At 44.6% G+C, this 26,589-nt stretch overlaps 1 protein-coding gene across 2 annotated transcripts in view; it reads left to right on the top strand.

Moving 5' to 3' along the window:
• Positions 1-26,589, top strand: part of LOC147437497 (persulfide dioxygenase ETHE1 homolog, mitochondrial-like) — a 94,827-nt gene that overhangs the window by 52,752 nt on the left and 15,486 nt on the right. For both annotated transcript variants that reach the window (XM_086487018.1, XM_086487017.1), the window contains 3 exons: positions 14,472-14,606; positions 14,701-14,742; positions 17,870-17,929. In XM_086487018.1, the coding sequence (XP_086343144.1) occupies positions 14,472-14,606; positions 14,701-14,742; positions 17,870-17,929 (237 nt within the window). The remainder of the gene's footprint in view (positions 1-14,471; positions 14,607-14,700; positions 14,743-17,869; positions 17,930-26,589) is intronic.

The raw sequence follows: 26,589 nt of genomic DNA, 5'->3' as shown, positions 1-26,589 counted from the left end.
AGAGAGAGAGAGAGAGAGAGAGATGAAATGAAATGAAATGTTAACGTCTTCAAAAGGCCAAAGTGACCTATGAGACCAAAAAGTTACAATGTGGTGGATCTGATAGATAGTCAGAGTAACAAAATAACAACATAATAAAATAAAAATACTATGGAATCCTAAGCTGCTCAATGTGAACTAAGCGAAGTGGCTGGGATAGCTAAATAGCTAAATCACAGGAGATCCAGCATCGGTCGCTGTCGGATCTCATCAATCTCCTCCATGGTCAATAGTCTGACCGGGCGTCGTGCATGCCTTGCCAAACTGATCTGAATCCTCTGATGCAGCCTCCGTCAATGATGTGTAGTCCTCCGCAGTCGTGGGCGTCTGGATCTCCCCATCTCAATTGCTCGGTCGATCAGTGTGCCTTTGGTGCGAGACGAATGTGAGCTCTGCTGTGGTAGTAGCTCCTTCGGCTGTCCAGTGTCTGCTCTAAAGAAATCTGTGATCCGTCTCTGAGACTAGCTAGCCTCTCCTCTCATCATGCTCTCTCTTTGTCTGCGCAGCTTGAGCAAGAACAAACATGACTCTGGAGAGTGGTCCAAAACCCTCTCTGAACAAGCAATGGAAGCGGCCTCGTATCTCGTAGTAGACGGGGCAGCGGCATGTGTAGTGCAACTCTGTCTCAGGCTCCCTGTCACACAAGGGGCATGTCCTAGCCTCTGTTGGTACTCCGCTGTATCTCCCAGTCTTAATCCGCAGCTGGTGTGAAGATGTGCGTATCTGGCCAATAGCACATCGTATCCCATGGGACAGGTGGGTGTCCATGTATAGGGTCTCGTCACAAAACCGTCCTCCATAAGTTGGAGAAGATGCTCTCTGCAGAAAGTCATCTTCGTGCCCAGCTCCTGTGCTGGCTGTATCCATGTCCTCATGGTGTCTAGCTGAGTCAAGTTCTGGCGGATGAGCCTGGTGATCTCGGACTGTGTAAGAGTGGGAGATGGTGCATTCAGTGAGTACTGGAAGGGTGGCTTTCCGAGAGAGAGAGAGAGAGAGAGAGAGAGAGAGAGAGAGAGAGAGAGAGAGAGAGAGAGAGAGAGAGAGAGAGAGAGAGTCACAAAGCGATGACAAGAGCTTGTGTGGCCAAGGAACAGAGCCAAAACCTTGAGCTAGACATGGCTAGAATATCCCGATAAGAGAAAATTACCTCATATTGGTCGGGCACAACGACAAAACAATCTCACTCCTTGTGGCTTGTGGAGTTTAGCCCCTTGCCACCTTGATGTGTGAGCTCTATGTGCCGAGCTCACAATGCCTCCAAAGCCATGGACATTCCGAGCTTCTATCTGTTGCCAATGTGAAGCTCACCGAGAAGAGGGAAATAACACCCGTCCTTGGGAGAAATTGGCACCGACTGAAAGATTCAAAGAGATGCCTGAACTCTAAAACCCCCTCTTAGTTCTTGGAAAGAAAGACGGACGAGGAAGATGGAGTGAGCATTCTGCAACTGTAGAGAGGGGTTTCTAGGTCGTGAGGGCTGAGGGCTGGTTCGGGCAGTTTATGGATGACCCTATATAGAGAGCAGGGGGGGAGTCACTTGTAATGTATGCATTCAGTGCCCAGAGGGGGGCGCCCTCCCTTGGGTGCCCCAAAGGGGTTTTGGTGCAGATCAGCCTGGCGTTTCTCCTCCAGATTAGCCTAGCGTTTTGGTGCAGATCAGCCCAGCGTTTTTGGCATGGATTAGCCCAGTGTTTTCCTTGGGTAGCAGATGCAGTGGGCAGCAAGCACCCTTCCTAGCGTTTTCTCTCCAGATCCATCCTGTTGTCGGGAGGAGATGTAGCTCAGTGCAGCCCATGTGGAAACCGTGACAGTGGTCTCGTGTGCAGGAGCAGTTGACAGTGTCAGTAGCAATCGCAGTTGTGTGTGTCCTCGGATCTATCCATTGGCATGTCAATTCTATGCCGGACCACCCTTGGTCACTTGTATGAGTAGATTGTTATCAGCATGGAGAGCCTTTCCCAGATCTCTCTCTCTCTCTCTTTCTCTCTCTCTCTCTCATTCTCAGATGTCGTGTCTCATTCTACCTATGTGATCTCTCTTCTCTACAAGTGTGCCTTGTTCATGTGTTTGGCATTGCAGGTGTTCTAGATCGGAGTCGAGGTACCCACCGGATCACGAGCCAGGTCTTGTCCTCATTGCATCTTACGCTGCCACCTTTGACATGGTATCACAGCTCTATGGTGTTACGACCACCTGAGTGCTCGGATATGGTTGATCCGGTGCGGTCTTGGACATGATTGAGAGAGAAGAAGCTCGCTGTTTTTTTCTGGTTTTCTCCAAATTTGGGGCAGCTTTGGGTATGTGGAGGCCTTGGATCTTCGTCTACGACTTCCCCGCCTTTACCCTTGATTACCCCGACCTCTCTTCACCGAGGGAACCCGATGGAGACTCGAGGATGTGTCGCAATGCTGGAATGCCTTAGTTATTCTAGATTATCAATAATCTCTCCCGCAACGAGAGCAAGCAACGGTTGTTGGATCAAGAGGGGGGCTACTATTTCCGGCTTCTTCTTCAAAAGGGAAGTCTTTTGGACGGAAGTAGGATCTTCTTCATCCTTTTGAGGAGCTTTCTATGGCTGTGTTTGGATTGGGAGATTTCTTTTTGCAAATTACTCTTTCTTGTAATTTGTCGAAATTCTCTATCTTAAGCTTATCCAGGTTTATGATTGATGATTCCTTTTCATTTGTTCCAGATTGTGGATTATGGATGACAAATGGGGTTTCTTCCCGACCTAAAGCAGGGGATGGTCCATGATTTTTCATTTTCCATCTATGGATGGAAGTTCCAGTTCCAGCTTAGCTTCAGTAGACTCTTGTTTATCCGGCATGCATCAGTTTAGGTACATGTTCCAATGCATGTGTTGGAGTTGGCTTTGATAGGTAGAGGGGGAAACTTCTACCTCCAGAACCACTTCTTGTTTGATCATTTGACTTCCTTGGATGAGGTTTAGAGGTGGAGCATGTGGTGCCAGACTCTTAGCCAACAATGACATCAATACGAGGATGTTATGTTGGAGTATGAACCCTTCCTTTCTCCATGTTTTCTCCTTTCCCCAGTGGTAGTGTGGCCCTACAGAGTTGGTCACTCCTTGCCCTCTTGTGAGCTTGTCAGTGTCAATTGTGGGACAGTTTACGATCCTTGTCAGTTAGTCAACACTAGTTTTGGGACAGGTTTACAACCCTTTATGGGCAGTGTTTCTTGATGATCGACAGCAGATTTGTCGAGATCCTTTGGACGACAAGTTTGCATGTAGTGTCAGCAGTTAGTGGGGACATCTAGTTCCTACTCCTGCAGTCAGCAACATTTGGATGCCTCTTCCAATACATCTCTTTGAAGATCTCCAACCTTGGGGGCAGCCCTTCTTCAGGTGAGCAGATTTGTCCACGGCTGGCTAGTATAGTAGGTTCTTCCCTTGCAGTTTTGTGCCCAGTTCTTTGGCATGTTACAAATCAGCCCCAGCGTCCTTCACGGGCTAGTTTCCCGAGCTGGTTCCTTTACTCTCCGTTTGAGTATTGCAGTTATGCTGTGTATTGGATATTGATTGCAGAATTCAGTTGTGGATATGCTCTCTTTAGTACAAATACAAAGGACAATTTTCTGATGAAGATTGTAAGGAAGCAAGTTACAACAGTGGCAGTATATTGCTATTTTGAGTCTGTATGCAGTTTGGCATATTGTATTAGATTGTACCACGACTGGTTTGATCTTGACAGATGCAGAGATATGGCGGACATTTGGTTTGATCTCAATGAGTTTGCTTGAGTAGCTAGGTCTTTTTGGACCCCGACGACTTCTTTGGCAAACATGATCCTTAGGTGACGACCTTTCAGGTCTTCTTGTTCTTCGCAATCCGAGTTTACCGATGGTGTGATTCTCTTTGAGTCGAGTTTCATGAGATTGAGGCTTTGCTATTCGTTTTCAAAGGAAGCAGTTTTACTCCACGTTGTCTCGATTTCTTTCTGGTGGTACTTATTCTCTTTTCCTAGGATTGAGCGGGAGGGGGACTTCCTATCTTTGGGGAAGCTCTCAGCCTTAGCTGTTGAGCTTTCAGTGTTAGTGCTTGCTCTATTCCAACGTGGGTTGAGTCACTTGCTTCCTCAGGGCGTACTTTTGAGGATACTTCTCTTTCAAAGGGGGCTTCCAGGTTATTATCTTCAGTCAACTACCGGTGCTCCATTCAGCGGAGTACCACGTATGGTGTCTTCTAGTCCTTGGTTTTCCTTGCCCATTCCTTTCAGTTTTGGATGGTGTGCTTGAGCCCACAGTGCAGTTATTATCTTGGCGGATGTTTTCCCTTAGCCATTTCGGTGGTTGCCTTGTTCTTCGGATTTGTGGTGTGACGGTTGCTCTTCCCTGTGCATTTGAGCAGTAGTTCCTATGCCTAGTCTACCATATTGATCCTTGGAGACTGTACCATACAAGACACACCTACTTCCCTTATCCTTAGACCGGCATGTTCTCTTTTGTGCAGGTGGATAGTGGTCCTTCTCGGACTAGGAACCAGTTACAGTTAGCCATAGCATTCTTCAAAGAGGGGAGACAATCTTCTTGCTTCCCCCAAATTTGGTTCCAGGTTCCACAGGTGTATGGTTATCATTTTTTCCTTTCGGATTCACCTATCCTTGGTGATCCAATTACACAGGCAGAGACTGTTGGAGAGTTATGACTTTTATCCATGGTTCGAGTGTTCTCCCTTCAGAGGGGGATATGAAGTAATCCGGATACCATTCTTTTTTATGCCTTTTACCCTCAGTTCGGATGTATACTCTTGGAGCGGTCATCATCGGACATATAGTTCCATAATAGCCTCGGATTGTTCCTTTCCTTGGACTTCCGTCGTAGCTTGGAGTTTTTTTTTTTGGCATGTGGTATATGACTGGAGGTGCAGACTTCGGACTCTTTTCTTGAGGGTGGAGTACTTTAGAGTTGGAAAGTAATCCGGATACCATTCTTTTTTATGCCTTTTACCCTCAGTTTGGATGTATACTCTTGGAGCGGTCAGCAACAGTACCTTCTGTAGATGCTGGTTGTGCGACTTGTGAGTCGGTTGGCTTGAGGAGATTCTTGATAGAGCTGGATTTACTTTCAGCAGCAGACAACATTATACTTCCCGGACGTCTTTCAGGGGTAGCAGTTGGATCGTACTTACTGCAGGATACTTTCCCACTGCAGAGTTTGTAGCATACATCCTCGTCCATGAAACCCCAATTGCAGATTGCTCACTCTAGCTCCTTGGACCCGTTTCTCGTCCAGATCTGAGAGGGGGTGTTAGAGTTCATATTCCCGTCCGGTGGTAGCTTCGATATCTCCTAGGAGCAGATTAGGGAGTGAGGGCTGTTTTGTGGCTGTGCCCGGCTAGTGTGAGGTTGTACTCTCATGTCCGGTCATGTCTAGCCATGTTTAGCTCAGGTTTTGGCTTTGTTCCATGGTCACATAGGCTCCTAGAGGCTTGGGATATTTTATCCCAGACTCCCCCTATTTTTCCCTCTGTCTCCCATAGGCATCTCATGCCCTTCTCCCTATTTTCCGATATTTACAAGGTCGTGAGGGCTGAGGGCTGGGTCGGGTAGTTTATGGCTGACCCTATATAGGGAGCAGGGGGGAGTCACTTGTAATGTATGCATTCAGTGCCCAGAGGGGAGCGCCCTCCCTTGGGTGCCCCAGAGGGGTTTTGGTGCAGATCAGCCTAGCGTTTCTCCTCCAGATCAGCCTAGCGTTTTGGTGCAGATCAGCCCGTTGTTATTGGCATGGATTAGCCCAACGGTTTCTTGCCCAGCAGTCCAGCCCTAGCGCTTTCCTTGGATAGCAGATGTAATGGGCAAGAGGCACCCTTCCTAGCGTTTTCTCTCCAGATCCATCCTGTTGTCGGGAGGAGATGTAGCTCGGTACAGCCCATGTGGAGACCGTGACAATGGTCTCATGTGCAGGAGTAGTTGACAGTGTCAGTAGCAGTCGCAATTGTGTGTGTCCTCGGGTCTATCCATTGGCATGTCAGTTCTATGCCAGACCACCCTTGGTCACCTGTATGAGCAAATTGTTATCAGCATGGAGAGCCTTTCCCAAATCTCTCTCTCTCTCTCTCTCATTCTCAGATGTCCTGTCTCATTCTACCTATGTGATCTCTCTTCTCCACAAGTGTGCCTTGTTCATGTGTTTGGCAGTGCAGGTGTTCTAGATCGGAGTCCAGGTACCCACCGGATCACGAGCCAGGTCTTGTCCTCATTGCATCTTCCGTTGCCACCTACAACACAACCATCATATACAATGATGAACTACAAACTATATCTGAAGGAACTTCATGGGGACTGAGAGTGAAAACTGCTATTTTGTCTGGAACACATCCCGAGAGAATATGACCCCACTTTCAGAGTGAATCCGGAACAAACATCCAAGAGAAAGGATCATACATCAATACTGAGAGACCCTTCACCCAAGCTCTGCAAGAGAAGAACAAGGTGTTGTAGAAATCCACCAAATAGATTTGTCAATCTTGTCCGCTGCACATGGAACCACTAGAACTGTAAGGAAGTAGTCTTGGAAAGTGACTCCGATGTTGGCTCCACATCCCACTCCGAAGGAAGAACACCTGAACTATGGATAATCGTCACAACTCTCCAACAGTCTCTACCTTTGTAACTAGATCACCCGAGGTAGGTGAATCCGAAAGGAAATATATGCGAGGAACCTGGAATCAAATATGGGAAAACCATGAAGACCGTCTCTCTCTCCCCAGTGTGAAGAATGCCATCTAAGTGTAACTGGTTCCTAGTCCAAGAAGGACCACTATCCACCTGTATGAAACAACACGCCAGGTGTGTCCTGAATGGTACAGTCTCCATGGATCAATCTGGAAGACAAGGCATAGGAACTACTGCTCGGATGCACTAGGAAGAGCAACTGTCACACCACAAATCTAAAAGACAAAGCAACCACCAAAATGGCTCAAGAAAACATCCGCCAAGATACTAACTCCCTGTCCACACCATCCAAAGCTGCAAGAAATGGGCAAGGAAACCAAGGGTCACTGGAAACTCCAGAGCTAAAGCTGAGAATTCCCCCAAGATAGGTAGCCCCCTAACCTGCTCCAGAAGTGATGAAGAAGATCCTACTACTGTCCAAACACTTCTATTTGAAGATGAAGCTGGGAATGAATAGCTCCCCCTCTGGATCCAACAACCGCATGCTTGCTTCCCTTGTGGGAAGGCATGACAACACGACTCCATCTGGGAAGACCAAAGAAATCCAGCAATGCTACACATCCTATTATCTCCATGGGGTTCTTCTTGGTGAAGAGAGGTCGGTGTAAACAAGGGTGATGATGGGGAAGTTGTAGAGGAGAGTCCATAGCCTCCAGAGACCCAAATCAGCCCCAAACCGAAGAAAAATCAGAGAAAAATAGCAAGCTTCTTCTCTCTCAATGAAGTCCAAAACGGCACCGGATCAGCCAAATCCGAGCATCCAAGGTGGTCGTGTCACCTAGGGTTGTGATACCATGTCAAAGGCGGCAGCGGAAGATGTAAGGAAGACAAGAACTGGTTCGTGATCTAGTGGACACCTGCAATGCCACATACATGAACAAGGCACGTGTGGAGAAGAGAGACCACCGAGGTAGAAAGAGACAGGATCTCTGAGAGAGAGAGAGAGAGAGAGAGAGAGAGAGAGAGAGAGAGAGAGAGAGAGAGAGAGAGAGAGAGAGAGAGAGAGAGATGAAATGTTATATTAATGTCTTCGAAAGGCCAAAATGACCTATGAGACCAGAAAGTTACAATTGGTGAATCTGATACCATGTCTGAGTACGGAAAGTACAAAGAACTAAAACTAAAACATTAAAACACTAAGGAAATGAATCTGAAGCTAATCCGGAACTGAAATGAGATAGAGGGAGGGGGGTTGTGGGTTCAAATGAAATCTCTCATCGGTCGCTATCGAATCTGTTCAATATCCTCCATGGTCAGTACTCTGATTGGGCGTCTTGCATGTCGAGCTGGAGTGATCTGGACCTTTTGTTGCAGCCTTCGTCGATTGTGGGAGACCCCCCCGAGGTCGTGGGCATCTGGATTTGTCTAGCTCAATGGCTCAATCAATCAACGTACCTCTAGTGTGGGTGGGCTCCGAGATTTGCTGTAATGACTACTCCTCTCGCTCTCCATTGGCTGGTGTAAAGAAATCTGTGATCTGTCTCTCAGACTGTCTCGCCCCTGATGTCCTCAACAAGCTCTCCCTAAGTCTGCGCAGCTCTAGTAGAAACAATCCGAGACATCTGTGATCCTCGTATCTCATGACTCTAGAAAATGGTCCAAAACCCTCTCTGAACAGACAGTGGAAGCGGCCTCGTATCTCATAGTACACCGGGTAATGACATGTGTAGTGCTGCTCTGTCTCTGCCTCTAAGTGACATAAGTGACATATCCTCACCCCTGCTGGTACTCGAAATCGGCCAGTCTCAATCTAGAGCTGATGTGAGGATGTGTGTGTGCCAAATAGCGCATCGTATCCCATGAGACAAGTGAGTACATTTTTTGACCCCTAGGAAGCTTCAGGAGTCGCTTTTGCAAAGGACCTCTTTGCTAAATTTTTCTTTGACTGACCCCCTTTCAGGTTTCCTTGGAATCCACTGTCTTCTCCCTTCAACAAGGCAAGGCCAATGTTGGCAACTTCCATAAGTTGAGTAAGGGTGGCCACTTTGTTCTTTACACAATAGTTCATGAGCCCTTTAGGCAGCCCACAACAATACTTCCTTGTCTACTCTGTCAATGGCACAAACCTGTAGGAAGTACCGAGAGCAACGCTTTACAGAACCTTTGATTGTACTCCTCTAGGGTCTTGCAAGTAGCCGCAATAAGTTGGTGCCAATCCGTCTAACATCGGCTTCAAATTCATTCGACAGCCACACAGATGCAAACATGTGCTTGAAGTATACCCATGTGGCGGGTGCCTGTCCTTGCATCAACAGTGTCGTCCACCATGTAAGCGCATTGCCTTTCAAGAAAGTGGCAGCTTTCCTAACCTTGAGGCTTCTGTAAAATTCCTCCCTGCATAAGCTATACGGTAGGCTGTAATTTTTGTTTCACATCATTTTGAGCAGAGAAAACACGTCTACGCATGTCTCAGAAGATCACGCTCGCAATGGGATAGTTGCCCTGTAAATCGGACAAGTTTTCACGCGAGAAAACTCTCCATTTTTGCATTCCTTCTTCGCAATGGAACTGTGCGTACCAAAACGGGATTAGCAAGTAGCTAATCCAATTCCTGTTCTTGTTCCACCAACTTATGAAGTCCTGTCAAGGGGCCTAAATGACTTTAGTTGAGCTTAGCCACTTCTTTACTAGTCGGATCCCAGTGCCGATTGGCCCAACCATCTCGTGGTTGCCTGGCCTTGACTCCTACGGATGAAACTCTCGGCCAATGGTCGTTTCACACTGGCCATGCAATGTCTAGGCATTTGTGATTTTAAGAAGAGGGTCCCAAAAATTAAATAAAAATCAAGGCAAAGAAACCAACAAATATATATAGTGGTTGTCACAGCCTTGTGAGATAATCCGCATCCAAGCGACCTCGAGAAAGACGTGTTTGGAGTGTCTGTCGGACCCATACCCATGCAAGGCATGGAGTCCGTAGAGCTACACGGTTTGTCGAAGAGTTTTATATAGTAGGGTGCACTCTGAGTGTCTGCCAAAAAGTGTACCACAATGTGTCTACATCCTGCTATATTTGGTGGTGTCACAGAAAACTTGGCCAACGGCCACAAAATCTGTATCAAGTCAGTCATCCCCAAGTCTCCTGTGTGGTGAGAGAACTCGAGAGCCTCAACACTATATGCATTGTCCACCCAGTTTGATCTGTGCCTCACAAGGGGAAGGAGAAACCAAGGCGAAAATGCCGATGATAAACACTTATGCGCTGAGGACATCCCTCAAGAGTTATACGTCGACTGAGGAATGCGGGGCGCGGCAAGGGGGGGGGGAGTCGGGGGGGGGGGAGTCAAATTGGTGGTGGTGGTGGGGAAGAGGAAAGCAAGGGGGGCAAGGAATGGCGCAGGAGCAGCAACAAGTTTTGTTAGAGGTCACATTCAATGACATTATTCTCCACAACAGTGGTTCATCCTGCATTGTTCTCATACCTCATGTTGAGGAGTTGCATTTGGTGGATTCTTCCATATCGACCTTTGGTTTTTTACAGCCATGCACATTGTGCGAGCTAGGCTATCTGCAACATCTTGAAGGTTCTATTGTACTTAGATTTGTAGAGATGATCTTTACAAAACACACACACACACACACACACACACACAAACACACACACACACACACACACACACACACACAAACACACACACACACACACACACACAGAGAGAGAGAGAGAGAGAGAGAGAGAGAGAGAGAGAGAGAGAGAGAGAGAGAGAGAGATGAAACGATATATTAACGTCTTCAAATGGCCAATATGACCTATGAGACCAAGTTGTTACAACATGTGAATCTGATACCACGTTCGGAATCAAAAGAACTGAAACAAAAAAATACAACAACAAGCTGGGACTGTATGGATGTGCCAACTGATACAAAAGATGCCCAGTACAATGTGTAGTACAATGAGAGAAGGGGGGGGGGGATATATGGTAGAGATCCATCCCCATCTGCACTCTGGACGTCGAGAAAGTATGGCTCGAATCCTCTGCTATAGTCTCCATCGATATTGTGTAGCTCCTCTCCTCAATCGCGGTCGTCTAGATCTCCCTAGCTCCAATGCTCGGTCTATGAGAATGCCAGTAGTTGTAGTATGAGTGCGGGTAGAGCTCTGCAATGGTGGCTGCTCCTCTGGGTGTCCAATATCTAGTGTGTAATCTGTCTTTGGGACCGTCTCTCTCGAGCTCTCCTTAGTAAAGTGTCAGGTTTTTCAGCTTTTCCAGAGCTGCCAACGTAGTTTTGATTGCCAAATATGTTGAGGTAGATGGGTTCTATCTATGGCATACCATTCATGCACTCAGTGGAGATCCAGACATCTATGTCATCTATGAAGGTGGCTACTATCCCTACTACAGTCTTTCTAGATACCATTATTTTTAGTGGAAAGGGGTGCTGCACTCGCAGAGGATCGTGGTTACGGGCATATCGAACGAGTGCCTTAGATGTCCTGAGATGGGGCACTTGGTGAGGGATTTCGCTAGAGGGCGACAACAGAGACAAATTGGTTGGAGGAGGAGACGACCCTGAGAACCACAAAAGAGTTCTGTACAGCAATAGGACCCTGCGTAGAGTTCGCAGCAGCGAGTGTACAATAACAACACAATGTAGAGCAGATACAGACACAAAGACAAAGACAGAGCCAGACATGTAGATAGGTACATGCACAACCTATCCTTGTTTACAAAAGGGTAGTGAAATAGAGGTTGGCAGAGGCAAAGCAACCTATAGGCAGATCTCCGGAGGAGAGGTTATCGGACCAGGATCGTGACGAGGTACCATGGAAATTGGACAGAGGGTTAGAGGAGGATCAATAGTCGATGACAGTTGAGGAGTAGCCTGAGTTGCCCCAAGATAGACCGGTCTAGTAGACTTTGGATCTCTTGGAGATTCAATTGCAAGTGTCTCTCACAGTAGGCATTGTTCAGGGGGAGCAAGAGAGTGAGTCTTCCCAGTTTGCACAGGATTTTGACTATTCAACAAACTTCCCATCTCCGACAAATGTCCTACTTTTTGAGATCTTACCAGCTCAGTTCTTCACGATTGATCCAATGGAGATCTCGAGATGTTTCTTTGAGGAGTGGACCACTATGTGTCGACATGCTTTTCTTGCAATTATCAGGAACACGTCACATTTTCGTCGGCCCAGAGAGAGCCCCCTTGATCAAATTTAGAGTGCAGGTTTCACATGATGAGCCCTTGTGGACGAGGGAGGCTATCTATGATACCGTATAGGAGCAGACAATGGTTGAGGCCAATTACTTTATGGATATCAGGCAGTTTGCAGATTTGTTTGAGAGCCAGTTTAGAGAGGCCTTAGGGAAGTTGGTTTGGTCAGAGAGATGTGTATCTTGGTACCTTCCCTTGGCTTTTGAGGTGGAGAGCGAGTGGGTTCCCCCTCCCTCTCTTATAGTTTGGTTGTGCCATAGATCCGCATCCTTCTTTGGAGTACATCGTTAGGAAATGTTAGAATGGATGCGGATGATTTTGGAGGCACGGCCTAGGGGTTTCAGAGGCCCTTGGCTTTTGTGAGCTGGATGCTTTATATTAATCAGATAACGAGCACTAGACTTTGTGGTTTTTGCTACATTGCCTGAGGTGGACAAAGCTTTGGGCAAATCTGTGTAGACTTGATCACTATCCAGATAGCCACACTTCACCACCTAGTTAGAGTATCTTTATCCCCAGATGTTTCTTGTGACGGTTTTTATGGGATTTTACCCCCATGATTTCATTGTACATATGTTAGGGTTTTTCCCATATTTCTTGTGTATGGACTGATGGTCGATTCTTATGTAATGCAAAGGGTCAAATTTCACTTTTTTGGGGGGGGGGGGGAGAGAGAGAGAGAGAGAGAGAGGAGGAGGAGGAGGAGGAGGAGAAGAGAATTTTAACATCGTAGGAAGCTATCCCAAGAGACATTAAAGATCTATATGACGAGAGTTGAACTCAAGACCTGTTATTCAAGAGGGAAATGGCATAACCAATCTACCACACTTGGGTGATAGAAAGGTTATACCAATTTCCTCTTCTTATTAACACACTCACACACCCGAGAAGAAGAGAATTTTAACGGCGTAGGAAGCTATCCCAAGAGACCTCAAAGATCTATTCGACGAGAGTTGAACTCAAGACATCTTATTCAAGAGGGAAATGGCGTAACCAATCTACCACACTTGGGTGATAGAAAGGTTATACCAACTTCCTCTTCTTATTAACACACTCACACACTCACACACCCACACACACGCCCGAGAAGAAGAGAATTTTAACGTCGTAGGAAGCTATCCCAAGAGACCTCAAAGATCTATCCGATGAGAGTTGAACTCAAGACCTGTTATTCAAGAGGGAAATGGCATAAGCAATCTACCACACTTGGGTGATAGGTATACCAATTTCCTCTTGTTATTAACACACTCACACACACTCACACACCCGAGAAGAAGAGAATTTTAACGTCGTAGGAAGCTATCCCAAGAGACCTCAAAGATCTATCCGACAAGAGTTGAACTCAAGACCTGTTATTCAAGAGGGAAATGGTATAACCAATCTACCACACTTGGGTGATAGAAAGGTTATACCAATTTCCTCTTGTTATTAACACACTCACACACCCGAGAAGAAGAGAACTTTAACGTCGTTGGAAGCTATCCCAAGAGACCTCAAAGATCTATCCGACGAGAGTTGAACTCAAGACCTGTTATTCAAGAGGGAAATGGCAAATCAATCTACCACACTTGGGTGATAGAAAGGTTATACCAATTTCCTCTTGTTATTAACACACTTACACACCCACACACACACCCGAGAAGAAGAGAATTTTAACATCATAGGAAGCTATCCCAAGAGACCTCAAAGATCTATCCGACGAGAGTTGAACTCAAGACCTGTTATTCAAGAGGGAAATGGCATAACCAATCTACCACATTTGGGTGATAGAAAGGTTATACCAATTTCCTCTTGTTATTAACACACTTACACACCCACACACACACCCGAGAAGAAGAGAATTTTAACATCATAGGAAGCTATCCCAAGAGACCTCAAAGATCTATCCGACGAGAGTTGAACTCAAGACCTGTTATTCAAGAGGGAAATGGCATAACCAATCTACCACATTTGGGTGATAGAAAGGTTATACCAGTTTCCTCTTGTTATTAATACACTCACACACCCACACACACCCGAGAGGAAGAGAATTTTAACGTCGTAGGAAGCTATCCCAAGAGACCTCAAAGATCTATCCGACGAGAGTTGAACTCAAGACCTGTTATTCAAGAGGGAAATGGCATAACCAATCTACCACACTTGGGTGATAGAAAGGCTATACCAATTTCCTCTTGTTATTAACACACCCACACACACACCCGAGAAGAAGAGAATTTTAACGTCGTAGGAAGCTATCCCAAGAGACCTTAAAGATCTATCGGACGAGAGTTGAACTCAAGACCTGTTATTCAAGAGGGAAATGGCATAACCAATCTACCACACTTGGGTGAAAGAAAGGTTATACCAATTTGAGAGAGAGAGAGAGAGAGAGAGAGAGAGAGAGGGAGAGAGAGTTGAGTTGTCACTATAGTGGCTCTCCTCCTTACATTCAGCTTGTACACCCCACGTGATAGGCTATTTTGGCATCCGCTGGGGATTACATTGTACTCAGTAATATACAGCCCTGAATTTTTCCAAAAAAGAAAAAGAGAGAGAGAGAGAGAGAGAGAGAGAGAGAGAGAGAGGCTTTTCTTTTAACAGGTTCGACCGACCCCAGGACACACTGCAGGTTGTGTCACTTATGTGACGGGAGAAGGGGAAGGCCAGCCATATCCAAGGATGGCATTTACTGGAGATGCTCTTCTGATACGTGGGTGTGGAAGAACTGATTTTCAAGTACTGACCCCTCCATGTTATTTGTCTGTAGTATGGGAACGTTGCCAAGTCTTGTTGTCCTTTGCCAAACTTATAAAATTGTAATTGCCTGCAGGGAGGTGATGCCCATGAGCTGTACAAGTCAGTACACACGCAGGTAGTCTCACAGGTCCTTTATTCTTGTTTATCCACCACACAGAATTTCTCGTTGAAAATTGGTTCATGCATGGATTATGCTTGTCTATGCTCAGTATTTTTATTTTGTTAAAGGTATTTGGAATTTATAGCATTTTTAAATGAATCTCGGATTAGGATTTAGTCAGGTTCAGCAGAACTTGAATTTTGTGAAAGTAGCTTGGTTTGTGGTTTTGTTGAGGCTGATTCTGAATGAGAGGTCCATGAAATTTTTGTTATTTTCCTACGTCTTTTGACCTCTCTTCTGACAAACAACTCCGGTTTACAGAGTTACAAATCCTGATATGGGTAATGAATAAATACAAGCTTTCATCTAAAATAATATCTCCTGTGTATCCATTGTCTCATTCAAACATCAACTAGAGTTGTGTGATGTGAGGCCATGTTTTACTCCCTTTCAGCTTTATAGCCTTTTTATAATAAGAAAAATCAGCCTGGTGTCATGTTTAGAAAAGTTTTACATAATCTGTACCCTGTCTTCTTGACTCTAAGTTAATCTTTGACTCATGGAGATTGTAACTATTACCCAGGAGTCTTTTGGAATCATTTTTCTTTGTACAAACTTATTTTAATACTTATTGATGTTAGCCAAGCAGCAGCTAGGCCTGCAAACATCAGAAATTTTCAGCATTCTACAAGATCTTAATTTCAAGCGAGATTAGTTTTGGGCCCTCTTTTCTAATCTTCAGTCTGTTTCTCACCCTCCTTTCTGCTGGAAGAGAAAGCAGGTTAGCTGGCTGAGGTCGATAATCTCTGGCAGGAGACCATCATCTGCAAAGTTTTTAGCACTCATCCCAGTCATGGGACATCTTGTGATGTGTTTCAAGCTCCCCTTCTTGTGGAGGTGGATGAAGTTATTGATGTGTGGGTCGTGGGCCATGACCACTATATATATAGTTTGAGGACCCAAACATGGTATCGATGCCACTCATGCACACCTAAGATGCTGGGGCAGTGGATTCAATCTGGCAGTTGATGGCTGACTTTCCGTTTCAGTCTGCTTTCCTCGCCTGCAAGATGAGAGTACCTTGCCCTGCTTACTTGACTTGGTGATCTCATTGCTGCAACGTCTCACCGTCGTTGCAACTACTACTTGTCCGTTTTCAGTTGTGCATAAAGAATTGATTGGTCAGCCTTGAAGTTGGCTATGGGTAGAGAGCACTTTGAGTTTCTTTCATGCGACCTATTGGTGATACAGATGCAGTTGTTGTGGTAGGCCGTTTCGGGCTCATCGAATCCTCTTGTCAGCCAAGAACGATATGGCCTTGGACTCCTTTGTGGGCCTCTCCAATGTGTGGTGTTGGTCAGCAAGAGTGGACCACCAAGTAGGACGTGAATTGCTTACGAGCACTCGCCTTAGAGTTTTCATAAAACTTGAGCGACCTTAGTGTGACAGACTTGCTAAAGACTGTAGCCCCCTCCAGCGGTCAATTCACCTACAGTGCTCAGTTCACTGTAACAATTAACAGGGGGATACGGTTCACTCTTCCTAGTCGACTCAGTGGACTAGCGGGCCAGGATTAATGGCTGACTCACGGGCCACTACACTACTGGGTGAGCGCTTAGCAGGAGATGGACTAGTTGTGATGGCATAGCACCCATCACACAATCTACATACTTCAACTTATCCTAAGAGATATTTGGTCCTTGGTCCTCGTTTATATTTAGTCTATCACTGCTTGGAGATATATCAGTTCTACATCTCAGTTGTGGTGTTGGGTCTTGTCATACCAGTCTAGCACACAATGTCTTCACAATTTTCCTAGAACACACTACTTTGCAATGTGCACTATCTAGCCTCGACACCCCCTCACATTTCAGTCGCACAGTTGTTGGTCTAGAGCTGAGTGTGTAATTACTTTGGGGACCATGTGGCAGAGAAAAGAATAACTGGAACAGATTTTAGCACTTTATCACAATTGAATTGAAAGAGAGAATCACAATATAGACAGAGTGGCGGAGTTTTACTCCAATATTTATTGGCCCCAAACCCGCCCCTTTCGGTAGAGATCTGCATTTGGCACTTTCTTTTTAATTGTAAAGCCCCCCCTCCCCGCCCCCACCCCAACCACCAAATCCTCTCTCGTCGGATAGACCTTTGAGGTCTCTTGGGATAGTTTTTTTACGACTTTAAAATTCTCTTCTTCTTCTTCTCTCTCTCAGTATGGCCACAAATGCTTAATTTCTCTACAAAGGGGTCTGTCCAATATGTGGGAATGCAGCCTTGCCATTAGCACAACCATTTGTTGCAAACAGGGCCAGCACAATTAGGTGTTGGTGGCCATTTGGCTGCAAAGGTGAGATGGTACTCTGATAGATCATGCTTTTCTCTCTGTAAGTATGATAAAAAGAAAACATTTATTGCTGCTTGCGCTATGTAGGGAAAGATGAAACTTCTCACAGTTAAAAAACAGGCAGGTCATATCTAGCACCTGGTGAGATACCTACAAGATAGACTTCCGGGCTGTATACACCCGAAAGAAAAGAAGCAAGGGCAGACTCCAAAATAAATCTGAAGCGGTCATGACCAACATCTCATTATCAAGGTTGCACTGAAGCACTTTGACAGAATTTAAACTGTGACTAAATGAATATATTCAGTCATGAAATGTCTTTTGATACTTGTAGATGTTCCACCTTTTGATAAGCACGAGAATGGCGTGCTTCATGAGCTGGTTAATTTGCAAGTTTATTCCTTAAGCCATACAAGGCCCAATAGGGAGAGTGACAGAATCGCAATACTCTGACAACAATTACATTACATTTAACAACATCAAGGAGACCTTGAAACATGTTCGAGGTAAGCAGACACACATATACTCATTCAAGACCTTGGCACATTGTGTACTATCGATGTAGCTGTTTTCGGGCCATTTGCACGTGGAGTGCTAGGTTTTATTATATCCAACCATCAATCGACTTGAAGAACATACTCCGTTCTTCCTTATTTTTTACTTTATTTTATAGTCAGTTGATCATCAGTCTTTTTGTTTATTTGAAGATGTTCTATGTCTGTGTCACATGTTTAAATTCCAATCGCATGCAAGAAGGCGGGAATAAGTAAATAAAGTGTGTGCTCTGATTTGCAGATTTTTTCACTTCCAAGGGAAACGCTTTTGTATCCAGCTCATGATTACAAGGGTCAAACTGTAAGTATATATTTGTTTTGGTATCCTAAATGGTGGTAATCGATTTTTTAACGAAAGTTCAATACCATCTCTCTCTCTCTCTCTCTCTCTCTCTCTCTCTCTCTCTCTCTCTGGGACACATCAAGCCCCTGGGCAGTCTATGCCTCACATCAGTGGATACAGATGAGAGACAGTCTGCAGATAGGGACACGATAAGAGCATAGAGGGCGGGGCTCAAGGGGAGTGGCAGTGTTTCCAGGGAGAATTTGCAGCTGTTGATGCAAGGATGAGCAGGCTAGGTACATGTGGGTGAGATTGAGAGCAAAGACATGAAGGTATCTTTACATTGCTATTTGCTACTTTGCCCAGAGTACGTCAGTATATTCACCACCCAGAGGACAGTCCCTCTTTTCTATTTTGGATGATGACATATGGGAGTTCTCTAGAGATGGTGACATTATCATCCTAGGAGACTTCTATGCTAGGACTGCACATCACCAGACAATATGTTATGATAATTCAGAGGAGAAGCTGAGAGCGTTGGATGTTGCAGGCCTGTCTAGACTATCACAGGATGTGGAACATATTGAGTATGGATGACACTTGATAGACATGGGGACTGCACATGAATTGGCCATCTTGATTGGCCTACAGAGATTTCCCGCTGCGGGAGGTTTGACATGCTTGCCACACAGACATGGAGCTGGAGGAGCTACTACCACAGCAGAGCCCACATTCTCCTCTAGAGGCACGCTGATCGACTGAGTGGCCGAGCTGGGGAGATCCAAACGCCCACGACTGCGGAGGACTATAGAGCATCGACAGAGGCTGCATCAGAGGATTCAGATCACTTTGGCCCGACATGCACAACGCCCGACCAAACTACTGACCATGGAGGAGATTGATGAGATCCGCCAGTGATCAATGCTAGATCTCCTGTGATTTTTCTCTTTTTGAAGATACACCCACATTGTGTTGTATTAGCTCCCCATTCGCTTCACACCCCCCACTCATATCCTACACAATCCCAGCTAGCTGCTTAGTTCACATCTAGTAGCTTAGGATTCCATAGTATTTTTATTTTTTTACTCAAACTTTGTATCAGATCCACCACGTTGTAACTTTTTGGTCTCATAGGTCACTTTGGCCTTTTGAAGACGTTAATATAACATTTCATTTCATTTCTCTCTCTCTCTCTCTCTCTCTCTCTCTCTCTCTCTCTTAGAATAGGTAGCGGAAGGTTCATAAAGACAAGAACTGGCCTCTGATCTGATGGATGCCTCGACTTCGATCTGGCTCGTCTTCAATAAGATCCTCTAACACTAGAGAACACCTGCAACGCCACATACATGAACAAGAATTGTGGAGAAGAGAGATCATTGTGTGTGTGTGTGTGTGTGTGTGTGTGTGAGAGAGAGAGAGAGAGAGAGAGAGAGAGAGAGAGAGAGAGAGAGAGAGAGAGAGAGAGAGAGAGAGAGAGAGAGAGAGAGAGAGAGAGATGAAATGAAATGAAATGTAATGTTATATTAACGTCTTCAAAAGGCCAAAGTGACCTATGAGACCAGAAAGTTACAATGTGGTGGATTTGATACAAAGTCAAAGTAACAAAAGTAACAGAATGACAAAATAAAAATACTATGCTATGGAATCCTAAACTGCTAGGTGTGAACTAAGCGACTAGCTGGGATAGCTAAATCGCAAGAGATCCAGCATCAATCGCTGGCGGATCTCATCAATCTCCTCCATGGTCAGTAGTCTGACTGGGCGTCGTGCATGTCGGGCCAAAGTGATCCGGATTCTTTGATGCAGCCTCCGTCGATGCTGTGTAGTCCTCCGCAGTCGTGGGCATTTGGATCTCCCCATCTCGGTCCCTCGATCGATCAGTGTGCCTCTGGTGTAAGGTGACGAGCTCTACTGTGGTGGTAGCTCCTCTGGGTGTCCAGTGTCTGCTCTAAAGAAGTCTGTGATTTGTCTCTGAGACTGCCTAGCCTATCCTCTCCCCAGTCTCTCTCTGTGTCTGCACAGCTCGAGAAAAAACAAACCCAGGTATCTCTGATCCTCGTACCGCATGACTCTGGAGAGTGGTCCAAATCCCTCTCTGAACAAGCAGTGGAAGCGGCCTCGTATCTCGTAGTAGACGGGGCACTGGCATGTGTAGTGCAACTCTGTCTCAGGCTCCATGTCACACAGGGGGCATGTCTTGGCATCTGCTGGTACTCTGCTGTATCTCCCAGTCTCGATCAGTAACTGGTGTGAAGATGTGTGTATCTGGCCAATAGCACATCGTATCCCATGAGACAAGTGGGTGTCCATGTATCTGGGCCTCGTCACAAAACCGTCCTCAGTAAGCTAGAGAAGATGCTCTCTGTAGAAAGCCATCTTCGTGCCCAGCTCCTGTACTGGCTGTATCCATGTCCTCCTGGTGTCTAGCTGAGTCAAGTCCTGGCGAATGAGCCTGGTGATCTCGGACTGTGTAAGGGTTAGAGAGGGTGCATCCAGTGAGTACTGGAAGGGGGGCAATCTGTCTATGCTGAACCCATGCGCCTGAAACCATGATGTCATCTCCCCATACCAGCATGCTGTATCTCCCTGCATGGCTAACTGTCGAGAGGACTCAAGTGCAAGGCAGGCTTATTTGTCTCTAGGAAGTTCCCACATGCGGTGTATGGAGGAGACGGATCTGGTGAGTGCCTCAACCACTAGTGGGGGGGGCAGCTAGCTCTGCTCGGATAATGGCACGTGGGACTGAAGCCTTGGCTCTAATGAGCCGCGAGATCATAGAGACGAGAGGTTTCTCCATGTCTCCCCATCCATCAGTGCGACCCGTCCTCCCGTGATGATCCAATGAAGGTCCCCATATCTCAGCTCCATAGAGCAATGCAGAAGCCACCAAAGTGTCAAAGAGCCAGAGCTTCGTTCGAGGCTCCTGAAACCGGACCTGTGAACACATCCTCTCCAATCTACTCAGTGCTGCATGGGCTCTGGTCAATCTAGTGTCTCCGCTCTCCTCAATGAAAATGCTGGTCCACTAAAAACCACTCCAAGGTAAGTGTATACTCCACTGTCTCCTGGCCGTATGTGAAAGAGCCGCCATGCCTCACATGAATCCTGACTCAAATATAACTGGTATAGAACCTGTTCTAGGCGATCTGGGAAAGGCTCTCCATGCTGATAAGACACTACTAAACCAAGTGAGCACGGGTGGTTTGGCATGGAACTGACATGCCTCAAATGAATAGACCCAAGGTACACACTACTGCCATTGCTACTGCCATCTGCTCTTGCACACGAGACCATTGACTTGGCCTCAACCTAGCCTTCTGTGAAAGCAAGGTTCTGGTGGAACTTCTGTTGGCTAGAGGATTGATGTGGAGGGAGAAGTAACTAGATCAGGGCTACCCATGGTGAGGAGATTATGGATCTCCTCCTCCCCTATGCTTGCACCAAGATGGAGATGCTCTACATCTACATGATCATAGCGCCTCCATGCATCTACCTTGAGTGTAACGGGGGGGGGGGCACCACGTGCCAATTAAAAGAACAAAACTGAAATAGACTTTAGCACTTCAAACACAATTGAACACACACACACACACACACAGATCCGGTCTTGGAGATGCTTTGCATCCACATGATATAGCGCCTCCATGCATCTACCTTGAGTGTAACAGGGGGGGGGGGCACCATGTGCCAATTAAAAGAACAAAACTGAAATAGACTTTAGCACTTCAAACACAATTGAACACACAAAAAAACACACACACACACACACAAATCCGGTCTTCATGCTTACTCCTTACAGATATAGATCAGACACTCTACAGATGATCCCAGATGCAGGTCACTAGCTGGATTTCTACCAGCGAGACATTGTTTTCACCACGATATGCAACATTACGCTATGGACTGTATGGAAGGCTCGCTATGCTCACGTTTTGGGCTCACAGTGCTCCCCTACGTCCACTGTTTTGAGAGCCTTTGGGACTAAGCTATGCACACTCTTGGCATTCAGTGGGATTCTTCAACCGGCTTCTCCATGGCAACGGAGCAGTGTTGATACATCTTTCTTCGCACATGGGTGAGGTCATCACTTCTTTTCCATCGCGATCATTGCCACTTATGCACCCCCATAGTGGTTCATTCTATGCTCATCGTACAGACCACCTTGTGTTTACATAGCCTACACATTGTTGCCCCGCTTTTGTACTTGCTCTAGGTGACATGCCATTGGGCATCTTTAAAGGTATCTTATGTACACGCAGTACAATCCTGTTTCTCGCAAAAGAGAGAAAGATATATATATATATATATATATATATATATATATATATTATATATATATATATAATATATATATATATATATATATATATATATATAAGAGAGAGAGAGAGAAGAGAGAGAGAGAGAGAGAGAGAGAGAGAGATTGCAAGCAGAAGGAGTATTTTAAGATGTATTCGACATACAAAGTATGGACAAGGTGTGTAAAGGATCGCTATAGAAATTACAACATAAGGCTAGGCTTCTCTTGAGATATCATATATTCACATATAAGAGTTCTTGCGCTCACTATGAGATAATTTACAATGAAGGGGAGTCTCCCTTTTATAGGAGATTGGGTGGCTTCCTCTACAAGTTTCATGTTGTGCGCATTTCTCTCTAAAGTGAACATGTGTATTCCACTAGAGTGAACATGTGTAATATGTATTTTATTAAAGTAGAATTTCTTAGGCACTCCATTATGCGCACGCTTTTTTCCAGTCACTATGTGTTGGCACAGCCATTGCATTGTGGATGATATCAGTGCTTATGTCACCAAGAGTTAGTGGAGAGGAAATAATATTATTCCACCCGGTCTGTGGGATGAGACGGCTTAGGATGTCAGTGAACACGTTGCGGGCGCCTTTGATGTGTTCGTACTTGTAGTCGCACTGGGCAAACCAAGAGGCCCATCGGATAAGGCATTTATCTTCGCTGACATATTTTGAAGTAAGAAATCGAGGGAAAATGTTGAAATCTATTCGGAGAATGAAAATTCGTCCCAAAAGAAATAGCTTGAATTTCTTGATGCTTAATTTTGCAGCAAGAATCTCTTTTTGAGCAGAGGGATAATTTTGTTCTGCTTTCAGGAAGGATCCACTTGAAAATCTGCAGACCATCATTTCTTTGTTGTTAATTTCTTCACAGAGGACTGCTCCCCATTCTTCGAGAGAAGCGTCGGTGTGGAGAATAAGTTGTCCATCACTGGGTAGCTTTAATGGGAGAAGTTGATTGCAGATGATTTTGATTAATTCGATGGTTTTGCTGTGTGAAACCTCCCATTGTTTAGAACTATTCTTCGGCAAAAGCACCCTAATTTTCTTTGTGAGGGTGGTTAGGTAAGGGATATTCCAATTGATCCAATTTAAGCATCCAAGAAATTGTTGGAGCTCGGTGATATTTTTAAGTGATTTGGAGTATTAGCGATTTTAGCTAATACATGCTTCTGTAATTTTATACATCCATACATGATGGTAATGGCTAAAAAGTCTACTTCTTCTTGAGCAAAGCTGCACTTCGTGTAAGATAAAATGAGACCTGTTTTTCTCAGCAGCTCATAGAATTCTTTCAGATGTTCTATGTGTTTTGCCATGTTTTTCGAGTATATAAGGATGTTATCCAAATATATACTAAATAAAATTTCTTGATAGGGCCAAATATCATTTCAACCCTGAGTTGGTTCTTTGAAGGGGCATTTGCTAATCCCATGGGCATAGATATCCATTCATACATTCCTTGGGGTACTACAAAAGCTGTTTTGTACCTATCTTTGGGATGCACCTTAAATTGCTAGAATCCGTCAAATTTGGAGAAGACTTTTCCGCCATTTATTCTTCTGATTAAGTCTTCCTGGAGAGGGATAGGAAATTTCTTTGGAACCAAGAATTTGTTTAGGGGTTTGTAGTCAATTACTAACCTCTTTTTCCCTCTCTTTTGTTCGCTGTGATTGTTGACGTAGAAGACTCTGCAGGCCTAATTTGAGTTAGATGGTTGGATTATACCTTTCTGTAGTAGTTCTTCAATTTCTCTGCGGCAAAGCTCATTATCTGAAATTGACATTCCTGTGTGTGAAGCTTTGGTTGGATTAACTTCAGGGATAGTAGGGAGAGTGATCATGTACGTTTCTTCATCCCAGAAAGCTAATAGGTTGTTGGAGGTTCTCTGCATGATTTTCTCTTTTATTTCTTCTATTTGGGTTTGATATTTTGCTTTTTCTTTCTGGAATTATTCTCTAAATTTGCTATCACAATAGTTGATGAAACTAAACAACTATTGATAGCATAACTGGCTCTCTGCTTAATTGGAGTAGTATATCTTTTACCCAAATAAGAGAAATGAAAGCTGGCTTTTGTGAATGTGCTAGGGGCTGATTTTGACACTATGTCGAATCCAATTACTAGATCATAGTACATGTTTGAACTGTGTAAAAATAGTATGATAGGTAATTCGGCATTACCTAGTTCTATCCATGTATAGACATATTCTCCGATTGTTGCCTTGGAGCCGTTACCATATTTTACTTGCCTGGCTTCTGGATATTGCTTGATCATTGTTAACGGGAATAAAGCTTTTTCTGCAAAGCTTCCTCTTGCACCTGTATCGACTAAAGCATCCTGAGCAATTGCTTGAAAACCTTTCGGCTTGATTAGTAATCCAACAATAGGGATGGCTACATTATTATCATTGATGATTTGTGTTTGGTTGGCCATATTCATTTCTGTAGACTCCTTTGTTTCCTCTGGTTGAGGCTTGGGTTGCTTGAATAGGGTTATCAACTCTTTAAGATTTTTAATATCTTCTTCAGATAGTTGATTACCTTTTGAAGTTGGCTCAGCTAGTTGTCCTTTTGGTAGCAAGATATCCCATGGAATTGGAGCAGGTGGAGTTGACTGAGGTTGAGAATTTCGAGAGAACTGAGAAGTCTCACCTCCCCGAGAAAGGAAAGTGGTTTCTCATGTAGTTAGATCAGCTTCCCATCTAAGGCGAGCCTGTTGTTTTTCTAATATGAGCTCGTGTTGGCGCAATTCGTACTCTTTATGGCGAAATTTTTCATAAGAGTGATCCTGTTTGTGGGATGTCAATGGAATATCTGGAGGAAATCCAGAAGCTTTGTCATCAGAACTAGAGGAATTGGACTCTGGAGGGTGTTCTTCCTGGTGGCAATTCTTGGAGAGGTCAAGCTTGGATTTTGCCTGAGACCAGATTGTTGATGAAGTTGTGATCAAAGAGAGGCTGACTTGCTTTGATTTGTTTTAGTTTCATTTTAGTGGCCAAGGTTAGAATGACCATTCGTTCTATAAAGCTGGTGCTTTAGGTTTGTCAGCTTCTCGTAGAGCATTTCTGAGCTGCTTTTGATAAGTAGATGCTTCTTTAGAGTTTTGTTGAGAAAAGATCTTTTTACCTGGTTTTTCAGATTCAAAAGAATAATCTGAATTGCTTGAAGCAGAGTCATGAGGTTGGAATTGTTGTTTTCCTTTAGAAAACTTCTTCCATTGTTGTGGGTTGAAGGGAGTAGGCATGAAATCTTCTAAGCTCATTACATTCATTGCAATAGGGCAATCTTGAAAGCTTGAGTCGGAGTCGTAAAAACTGCTTTCTTCTATTGAAGGCATTTTGCTTTCAAGTTGAGCAATATTGAACTCGAAATCAGAGATATCTGAGGAAGATAGCTTGGAATAGCTATATCCATCTTGAAGAATAATATTGTTGAATGCTACTAATTTTTTCTTCTTTGGACATTCTGAAGCCCAATGACCTTGTTTGCCACAAATAAAACATTTGTTGTCATTCTTTGAGGATGTGGACTTACGTTTTCTGGAAAAACGTGTGCTTTGGTTTCTTTCTAAAATTCTTCTCCTTCTTTCCCTTCTTTGAATGCCTGCAAGAACATTTTTTCTTTTTGTCTGCACATCCAAAATCTCTGGAGTAATAATTCTGTTTGGAGAATGTCTTTGTAGGTTTGGAATCCTTCAATTCTTTTTGTGCTTGCTTTTGAGAACAGAGTTCCTGTATGACCACCTGTAGAGCTTGGATTATATCTCCAAGAGTTGTTGTTTGGAGATTTAGATTTTGGTTATCCAGCTTCTCAATAAGGAGCTTTGTAATTGCTTTTGGTAGTTTGTGCACAAATTCTGCTTTGATTTCCCCAGAATGGTATTTTCCTGCTTTGTATATCAGGTTTCTGCAATAAATACAAAAATCCCAGATAGAGGAGACGTTACAGATCTGAGCCTCATGAAAGGCTTGTAAGGCTAGTGTTGCTTGGTCTTCGTGATGTCCAATGAATTCTTTATATATGCTCTCTATCAAGAGTAAGAGAGACGAGGCGTTACCAGTAGGTCGTAAGATAGAGTTTTTGATCTCTAGAGGTAACATTTCCCACCACCGTTTAAGAATACCTGTAAAACCATCGACTGCAGCTTCTACTGCAGTTTGTTGTCGCATCCGCCCAAATAACATTTGCTGATAAATCCAATTATGCATGCATTCCAGAACAAGAATGATGTCCCCTTGTTCTAAATTATCAATGTTGTAAAAGGTAATGTCACTTACCTTCTTATACCTTGCACAAATTGGGGATGTTTAGGAGCTTGGGCTGCACTTGTTGAGGCTTTATCTATAGGTTCATCTTTTTCCATTTG

This window comes from Adiantum capillus-veneris, chromosome 17 (genome assembly GCF_014529385.1).
Source record: "Adiantum capillus-veneris isolate H3 chromosome 17, ASM1452938v2, whole genome shotgun sequence".
Taxonomy (NCBI): Eukaryota; Viridiplantae; Streptophyta; class Polypodiopsida; order Polypodiales; family Pteridaceae; genus Adiantum; species Adiantum capillus-veneris.
Note: the sequence above shows the minus strand (reverse complement) of the source record. Positions and strands in the feature narration are given on the sequence as shown.